General features: G+C 43.2%; 1 protein-coding gene across 1 annotated transcript; it reads left to right on the top strand.

The window, feature by feature from the left end:
• The first annotated feature begins 1,280 nt into the window (after positions 1-1,280).
• LOC121773610 (putative receptor-like protein kinase At4g00960) lies at positions 1,281-9,326 on the top strand. The gene is made up of 7 exons (XM_042170504.1): positions 1,281-1,792; positions 7,232-7,360; positions 7,453-7,574; positions 7,959-8,169; positions 8,235-8,472; positions 8,551-8,695; positions 8,768-9,326. Exons 1-7 carry the CDS (start codon positions 1,285-1,287, stop codon positions 9,077-9,079), a joined length of 1,665 nt encoding a protein of 554 aa, XP_042026438.1. The 5' UTR covers positions 1,281-1,284; the 3' UTR covers positions 9,080-9,326.
• The last annotated feature ends 312 nt before the right edge of the window (positions 9,327-9,638 follow it).

Below are 9,638 nucleotides of genomic sequence, written 5' to 3'. Positions count from 1 at the left end.
CCACCTTCACGAAGAAGTGCACGGATTCCCCGGGATGCTTGGCAGCGTCGATTGCATGCACTGGCAATGGAAGAATTGCCCTGTGGCGTGGAGGGGGTCGTACACGAGCGGCCACAACCCCACCGTTATACTCGAGGCCGTTGCCGACTACTGGCTATGGATCTGGCATGCGTACTTCGGGGTCCCCGGATCGAACAACGACGTAAACGTGCCCAACCAATCCGACCTCTTCGCCGAAGTTTTGGATGGTAAAGCGCCGGCCATCAACTTCATCGCTAACAACCGGCGGTATACAATGGGGTACTATCTTGCCGACGACATTTATCCGAAGTGGCCAACCTTCGTGAAGGCGTTCAACAGACCGGTGAACGAAAATCAGGCTCTTTTTGCGCAGAGGCAGGAGGCTACTCGCAAGGATGTGGAGAGGGAGTTCGGGGTTCTCCAAACGCGCTTCAACATTATCAAAGCCTCGGCTCGTACGTGGTTTATGGAGAGTATGTTGACATCATGTATACGTGCATAATCTTGCACAACATGATTGTCCAAGATGAAGGACCTGAGGCGGGAAACTGGTTCGACCCTGAAACCCCCGGAAGCTCCACCGCAAGTAGTCCGCCTCGTAGTGGAGTTCATCCGTCTATACAAGAACGGTTGTCTATTCGGGCAAGGACACGTGATTCTACCGCCCACGCTCAACTCCAAGATGATCTAATGGAGCACATTTTGGCAAAATTTGGCGGAAGAAATTAAATTATGTATTTTTATTTTTTTTATTTTTAATTATGTTTTTTAATTTTTTACGAATTTTAAGTTGTAATTTGTAATTTTATTTTATTTAATGCAGTTTGTTTTTATTAATTGAATTTGTTGAAATAAAAATAAAAAATGAAATTGAATGAATAGTAATTTAAGAGATGGTTAAGAGACGGATAAGAGATGGAGGGTTGCATGTTCTGTCTCTTAGTTAAGAGGTGTAGTGAAAAGTACAGTAGGGCACATGAATAGTTAAGGGATGAGACGGTTAAGAGACGGATAAGAGACAGCGTTGCAGATGACCTTACTCTAACAATGACGTTTCATGTAAAAGACCATCTCTATCGACCATGTCACATTTATAGTTTAAACCAACCAATGAGATTGTACCATTTGGCACAATTTCATTAGTAAATAAATATTTTTTATATTATATTAAAAAATTATATCAAAATACATAATTTTCATCATCTATAAATAGAGATTACATTTGCTATAATTTTGTACATAAAAAAATTGAGTTCACCAAAGATGTGGGAGATTCCAAACCTAATAATCCTTCCTCTTCTTCTTCAGTTGCACATTTCCGTAGCCACGTCCCAGCCAATTTGCAGCGTTAGTGGCGAGACATTCGCAAACAACAGCACCTACGAGGCCAACCTCAACACCCTCATCGCCTCCCTCTCCTCCGGCGGCATTGGCGGCAGGCGATTCCTCAACACCTCTGTCGGCCACAGCCCCGACACCGTCAACGCCGTCGTCGTCTGCAGAGGAAACATCTCGCTCCCTGCTTGCCTCAAATGCGTTGCCGCCGCAGCTCCAGCAACCGCGCAGCGATGCCCCAACTGGAAAGAAGCCATCTTCTGGAACAAGACGTGCATGTTCAAGTACTCCCACAGACCCATATTCGGATTGCTAAATATCCAGCCTCTTTCTCACTTTCCAACCAAGAGGATCTTGCTGCAGAGCACCAGTGATCCTACTAGTGAAGATGGTAACGGTACTACAAATGATCCTGGGTCCAATTTGCCGCCGGAAGGTACTACTAGTGGTGTTAGAAAATAGAGAATATTTTAGGGATCAATTACTGAAATTAGGATCAATCACATTAATTGTAGATTTGATACTAATTAGAATAGATTGATATCATACCTTATAGAGGTAATTGTAACACCTATATAAAGGGTGATTGGAAGAACAAATGATTATCAAGAAATAAACGATACATCCACTCCCTCAACACTCTCTCTACCCTCTCCAAACCTTAGCTATGTCTAATACAACATTCAAGATGGTATCAGAGCAGGGGTGAGACTCAGAGTAGTCTCATCACTGTCTCGGTCCAATCTCGGCCATAAAACCAAAACCCGGCAGATCTCTGTCGAAAAACAACCAAACATGTCAGAAAACGACGACATACCCAAACCAACCGAATCCGAGCAATTGGCTCAAATGTTCTCCAAATTCATGCGCTACAGCATGGCGCAATCACAAATAATACCTACCAAATCAGCCCAAAACAGCTATAAACCAGATACAAAACCTCTTGATGTCGGCACCAAACTGAACGGTGAGAACTACTCATTGTGGGTAGGACTCATCCGAAGAGCCATCAACGGTCGGGGGATGATATCTCACATTACTGGAGTCCCAGCCCCACCGTCAATAACTGATCCGGAATTTACACAATGGCAACAAGCAGACGATTGTGTATCTACCTGGTTGGTTCAAAATCTAGAACCAAAATTGGTTAGCAGAGTATCCAAGTACCCAACAGCGAAGGGAATTTGGGACAGCTTGGCGGTCACCTATGCCAGCGGCGGCGACTCGATCCAGATCCACGATCTCCACCGTCGGGCTACACTGCTGAAACAACAAAAAGGAGAACCATTAGAAGAAGTATGGGCATCATTACAGGATATATGGGTCTCGATTGACCATAAACGGCCAAATCCTATGGAGAGCCCTAGAGACATTGAATTGTTCAATCAATTCGTGGAAGAACAGAGAGTACATCAATTCCTAATTGCGTTAGACGACACACACGATGTAGTAAAGAAGGAAATTTTGAGAACCCAACCACTCCCCTCGGCCGAAGCGGCATACGCGATTCTCCGGAGCGAAGACGCTCGGGCCTCGGTTCTAAGGCCAGGAGATGCAGGAATGACGCAAGGAATCGGAGCAGGGCTCGCAGCAAGAACTCCGTGGCAAAATCACCCCACCAACCGGAGCTTCCATCAACGTAGCGGCGGCAGCAGCGCCGGATCCAAGAGAGGAGAAGAGGACCGATCAAGGCTGATATGTACACACTGCGGGAAGAAGAAACACACGAAGGAAACGTGTTTCGAGCTCTGTGGCTACCCGGAGTGGTGGGAGGAGCGAAAAGCGGCTCGACAAGCCCAATTCAAAGGTAAGGCTGCTGCCGCTCTAGCCATCGGAGACGGAGGACCAACCGCCACCGTCGGGAGCAACTCAGAGGCCGCGTCAAACCGAGGCAGCGGCAGGCCTGGAGCTCCGGCGGAAGGAGAGATCGGAGTCGCGACAATTGCGAGAGGAGGCGCTGAATGTGTGACGGCGGGTAAAGGTATTGTAGGGTTAGAGGATTTATCCACAAACCCTCAAAACTTTGAAAAATTAGAAAATAAACCCCACCCAATCATTTATCCTAAAATTCACCCTCCTGATTTAGTTGAATTACAAAATACCACCCAGGAAACCAGAAATATCACTCCTGCCCAAATACCTTGCAAAAACAGATTTCAAGTCCTCGAAAATCTGCCCAACTCTTATGCTTTGTCCATATCATCAGAACCAAAAATTGATAAATGGATCTTTGATTGTGGAGCCACCGATACTATCACCTATGATAAAACTGATATATTTAACATGCATAGGGCCCCAAAAAGTCACATCCAGGCTGCGAATGGAGAATTCTCCTCCGTAGAAGGAGCAGGAACTGTTAAAATATCACCCACTTTGACATTGTCGAACTGTCTTTATGTTCCCTCAATGTCACACAAATTGCTGTCTATCAGTCACGTCACTAAAGAGTTGAACTGTACACTCCTAATGCAACCCAACTTCTGTCTTTTACAGGATATCAGGACAGGGAAAATTATTGGACGTGGCACTGAGCGGGACGGACTGTATTACGTGGATGAGATAGCCCAAACCGGAACGGCATTATTGACACATGAGGCTGCAGACAGGGATGCATGGCTCTGGCATCGGCGTTTGGGTCATCCTTCCACTGGTTATCTAAAACTACTCTTTCCTAAATTCAGTAGAGATTTGTACTGTGAAACCTGTGTTTTGGCTAAGAGTCATAGGCAAACTTATAAGTCAAGTAACACTCGCGTTGATTCTATGTTTTCCCTCGTTCATTCTGACGTATGGGGTCCTTCACCTGTTTTAGGGGGGCAAGGTTTTCAATACTTTCTCCTCTTTGTGGATGATTGTACTCGTATGACATGGGTATACTTTATGAAACACAAAAATGAAGTTTTTGAGCATTTCACCCATTTTTGTTCTCTCGTACAAACCCAATTTCAGAAAAATATACAAATACTCCGATCTGACAATGGGGGGGAATTTGTGAACTCTAGAATGAAACAATTCTGTCTCGACAAAGGCCTAATCCACCAAACTACCTGCCCATATACCCCAGAACAAAACGGTGTATCCGAAAGGAAAAATAGAACTCTCTTAGAAACAGCACGTGCTATGCTAATTGAGTCCAACACCCCGAGAAAATTCTGGCCTGAAGCAATTGCCGCGTCAGTTTATCTTTCCAACCGGTTGCCATCAAGTACTCTAGACCTCAAAACACCACTAGAAGTCCTCTCCACTCTAGCAAAAATTCCCTTACCTCTAACCCTTCAGCCTCGAGTATTCGGATGCTCAGTCTTCGTTCACATTCCGAAACATGAAAGAACCAAACTTTCTCCATGTGCCATAAAATGTGTCTTTGTGGGCTATGGGATCAACCAGAAGGGGTATAGGTGCTTTGAACCCACGTCAAATCGTATGTACACCACCATGAATTGCGATTTCCTAGAAACCGAATACTTCTTCCACCGCCTTAGCGGTCAGGGGGAGCATAGCAATGATGATCCACTAAGACGGCTGCCAATACCAATAAGTATGGACCAAACAGTGGAAACCAAGGAGACAGAAGACACTATTCCAGTAATACAGTCTCCACCGCCCAGTAACCCTGTTCCAAATCCTTCCCAACTGATATCCACTGTAAGTCCCTCTGAGCCTGAGAATACTGATATTTCATCTGCGACTGACCATGAGGCAGATGTTGAGCCTGAATCTGAGAACCAAGGTGAACCTGAAATATGCGACCTACTGGAGGAGCAGATAAGTGAGGGGGTTGGGGGATACAAACTTCCTCCGAGACAAAACCGAGGAGTGCCACCAAAGAAATACAGTCCCGATATCATAAAGAAAAAGGCGAAATACTCTATTGCCAATCTCGCCAAGAGCCAACTCTCAGAAATGGCTCAGGCATTTGAAGCCGCACTATATGAAGATGAGGAGATCCCGTGTACCGTGGAAGAAGCTTGGAGACATAAACATTGGCGGGAAGCAATGTTGAAGGAAATGGGAGCTTTGGAGAGAAACAGAACTTGGGAGAAATGCATGGTACCAGAAGGAAAGAAAGCAGTCGGGTGCAAATGGGTGTTCACTATCAAACGACGACCAGATGGGTCTATCGAAAGATACAAGGCACGACTGGTAGCTAAGGGATATACGCAGACCTATGGGGTGGATTATGATGAAACATTCTCTCCAGTAGCAAAAATGAACACTATTCGGGTCCTACTCTCTATTGCGGCAAATAGAAACTGGCCATTACATCAGTTTGATGTCACAAATGCCTTCCTGCATGGGGAATTGAGAAGAGAAGTATACATGGAAGCCCCCCCAGGTTTCTCAGATGGATTCAAAAGGGGAGAAGGATGCCGATTGAAGAAAACCTTATATGGACTCAAACAATCTCCTCGAGTATGGTTCGGACGGTTTTCCGAAGCCATGGGAAAATACGGATTTAAACAAAGTCAGTCAGACCACACACTTTTTCTGAAGAAGAGAGATGGTCGGATAACGTGCTTGATCATCTATGTAGATGATATGATCATCACGGGAGATGATATCGAAGAGATAGAAAGACTTAAGGGAAGCCTATCCCAAGAGTTTGAGATGAAGAACTTAGGAGATTTAAAATACTTTCTGGGAATCGAAGTATTGCGGTCAGAAGGGGGGATCTTTCTGAGACAAAAGAAGTACATCCTGGATATTCTGGCTGAAACCGGACTGCTAGATTGCAAACCTGCGGATACACCAATATTAGTAAATCATGGGCTGCAGATCACAGAAGGAGCGGAGCTAGCAAATCAAGGTAAATATCAACGTTTAGTTGGGAAACTCATATACCTTTCCCATACTCGACCTGATATTGCCTACGCAGTTGGAATTGTGAGTCAGTTTATGCATCGACCACAAACGGATCACTACGAGGCCGCCTTGAGGATCGTGAGATACCTAAAAGGGACAGTCGGACATGGTGTACTGTTCAAGAAGAATGATCTTCGAGGGATCTACGGGTACACTGACGCAGATTGGGCAAGCAATCCAATTGACCGAAAATCAACGGCAGGCTATTTTACCTTTGTGGAAGGGAACCTAGTCACTTGGAGAAGCAAGAAACAAAAGGTAGTCGCACTGTCAAGCGCTGAAGCAGAGTTTAGAGGAATCAAAAGTGGACTCATGGAGGTACTATGGTTGAGAAGATTGATGAATGAAATTGGGATCGCTCAAGAAAAGAGCCAACTCTTCTGCGACAATAAAGCGGCTATCAGCATATCAGAAAACCCAGTACAACATGATAGGACTAAGCACGTTGAAGTTGACAGACACTTCATCAAAGAGAACATTGAAAATGGAGCTGTAGAACTGCCTTTCGTCCGATCAGAAGACCAACTGGCGGACATCCTCACCAAAGCAGTGAATGCAAGAAGCTTTACAAGTGCACTTTGCAAGTTGAGTTTTGGAGACCCCACCACTACTCAACTTGAGGGGGAGTGTTAGAAAATAGAGAATATTTTAGGGATCAATTACTGAAATTAGGATCAATCACATTAATTGTAGATTTGATACTAATTAGAATAGATTGATATCATACCTTATAGAGGTAATTGTAACACCTATATAAAGGGTGATTGGAAGAACAAATGATTATCAAGAAATAAACGATACATCCACTCCCTCAACACTCTCTCTACCCTCTCCAAACCTTAGCTATGTCTAATACAACATTCAAGAAGTGGAACTGGTTACGGTTATAACCCTGGGTTCAATTGGCCGCCGGAAGAACCATCCCCAAGAGGTCCTTTTTTTTTTACTTTCTGACATGCATGAACTTTTGATTTGAGTGTCAGCAACTGAAGTTTCTTTTACTAATTTTCAGGAAAGGCTTCGAATAAAACGGCTATCATTGTTGCAGTTTCGGTTTCAGTTTGTGTATTTTTTGGAGTTTTGGTTGCCGTCTTGTTAAGAAGGAGAAAAGCGAAGAAGAAAGCCGAGGAGAATTTTGAGAGTACACACCTCTCTATTTCTATGAATCTCTCGTGTTAAACTAGCTGAACTTAATTAAGTACGTATATAACTGATATTCTTATGCGATTTCAGAACCCGATGAAGTTAGCACTGATGACTGCCAACAGTATGATCTTGCGAAAATCAGAGCAGCAACAGATGATTTTTCTGATGTTAATAAGCTTGGGGAAGGTGGATTTGGGGCTGTTTATAAGGTAATGGTGTGGGTTTAGGTCTGTTTATAAGGCAATGTTATGTAATATAAGTACAAGCATTCATAGTTCTCCTAATGGTCCGTTCGGTACTCAAAATTGGAGTTATAATTCAATTCCAAATCGTTTGTTCAGTAAAAATGATACAGTACTATTAATATGAAGTGTGTGTTGTGTGTTGTGTGTATGCGTGTGTGTAGTGTGTGAAGGCGCCAAATTTTATAATTATCTAGAATTCCAATTATCTCTGGTTGATGTGGAATTCAAATTGTGGAATCGGAATCGTATTTTAATTTCAAATCCAAATATTGGAATTGGAATTGGAATTGGAATTAAAGGTTCCAATTCCGCAGGCTCAAAACTATTTATGTTTTGATATCTCTGCAGGGGAGATTTTCAAATGGTCAAGAAATAGCTGTGAAAAGGTTGGCCATGGGATCAACGCAGGGTAATACCGAGTTCAAGAATGAAGTCTTGTTAATGGCAAGGCTTCAACACAGAAATTTGGTTAGACTACTAGGTTTCTGCGACAAAGGGACTGAGAGGATTCTAGTGTACGAATTCCTTGAGAATTCGAGCTTAGACAAATGCCTATTTGGTATGGGTTACTACCACCTCTACTCTTAGTATTTATGTTTGACTGAGCATGCATGCTTGTTTTAGATCGGAAGAAATGTTCGCAGCTGGACTGGGACAAACGGTTCAAGATAATACAAGGTATAGCAAGGGGTACCGTGTACTTGCATGAAGATTCGCGGCTCAAGATCATCCACCGCGATCTCAAACCAAGTAACATACTCTTGGATAGAGATATGAATCCTAAAGTTGCAGATTTCGGCATGGCAAGATTGTTCAGGCAAGATAAAACTCAAGAAAACACCAGCAGAATCGTCGGAACTTTGTAAGCATCAATCCTTGCACACAAGGAAACACCAGCAGAATCATCAGTTATTAACTTGTACTACTATGTTTCTTGCAGTGGATACATGTCACCTGAATACATACGTGGTGAAATCTCTATCAAGACCGACGTCTACAGTTTTGGAGTGTTAGTCTTGGAAATCATGAGCGGCAGAAAACACTATGCTACTCACAATGGCCAAACTGAGGACCTCTTGACTTATGTAAGTAAAAACGGATTTGGAAATTCTAAACCTAATCTGCTAAGATGTGTGATTCGATGCAATTTGTTTCAGATATGGGAAAAGTGGGAGCAAGGGACACCTGAAGATAGTATAGATCCTATACTTGGGAATGGGTTACAGGAGATGATGTTGAGATGCATTCACATTGGCCTGTTAGGCGTTCAGGAAGATCCTCGTATGAGGCCGACGATGGCAGAGGTGGTTATAATGCTCAGTAGCTCAACTGTAACACTGCCAGTTCCTTCGAGGCCCGCATTTCTGTCCACGTACTCTGCTTCATATGTCTCATGCACCATGACAAGTGATTCTGTAGAATACGCATCGAGAAATGATGTAACTCTCGCTGCCTTATCCGCGCGCTAGCATCGTTGTGTGGAATATTGCGGTGTCTTGCCATTGAAGCTGCTTTAGTGTTTGAGTTAATCGTTCAATTGCTTATGTGTTTTGAGTTAATCGTTCAGTTTAATAATCTGGTTAACCAGATATCAGTTACAAACATTATAGAAAAAAAAAGGATATGTGTAGCTTTCCACTGTAATAGCTAGCTCCATGGGCATTAGGGGTCGCCATGGGTTGTGTTTGTGATTTACATTTTACAGTATACCATTGTGGTTTATGGGCATCCTCTCCCTCATAGAGGATTAGTTGTACTGCTTGAGATGTTGAAAATTCATGTTGAATAAATATGCAAGTGTGTTTTAATAGTAGAAATATTAGTCTCAATCTAAATTTCCTTTTTGCCAAATGATCACCTATAACATTACTTACTATATTTATTCATACACCCATATAGATCAATCTCAAAAAGAAACTGAATGTGGTGGTAGTATTTTGTACTATCAATAAGGTTATATTTTTGTGAAGCTGCATCGTCCAGCCCAGATGGACACATTTTGGGCCTAGCGATTTCATTAGCCCAGAT

Source organism: Salvia splendens, chromosome 17 (assembly GCF_004379255.2).
Source record: "Salvia splendens isolate huo1 chromosome 17, SspV2, whole genome shotgun sequence".
Taxonomy (NCBI): Eukaryota; Viridiplantae; Streptophyta; class Magnoliopsida; order Lamiales; family Lamiaceae; genus Salvia; species Salvia splendens.
The sequence above is the reverse complement of the archived record's forward strand: the minus strand, read 5'-3'. Positions and strand labels throughout refer to the sequence as shown.

Excerpts from the sequence above, each read along its gene's own strand:
- LOC121773610 (XM_042170504.1), top strand. The coding sequence starts at position 1,285 with ATGTGGGAGATTCCAAACCTAATAATCCTTCCTCTTCTTCTTCAGTTG. Across the intron at positions 1,793-7,231 it reads GTCCAATTTGCCGCCGGAAG|GAAAGGCTTCGAATAAAACG; the intron begins GTACTACTAGTG and ends ACTAATTTTCAG. Across the intron at positions 7,361-7,452 it reads AGCCGAGGAGAATTTTGAGA|AACCCGATGAAGTTAGCACT; the intron begins GTACACACCTCT and ends ATGCGATTTCAG.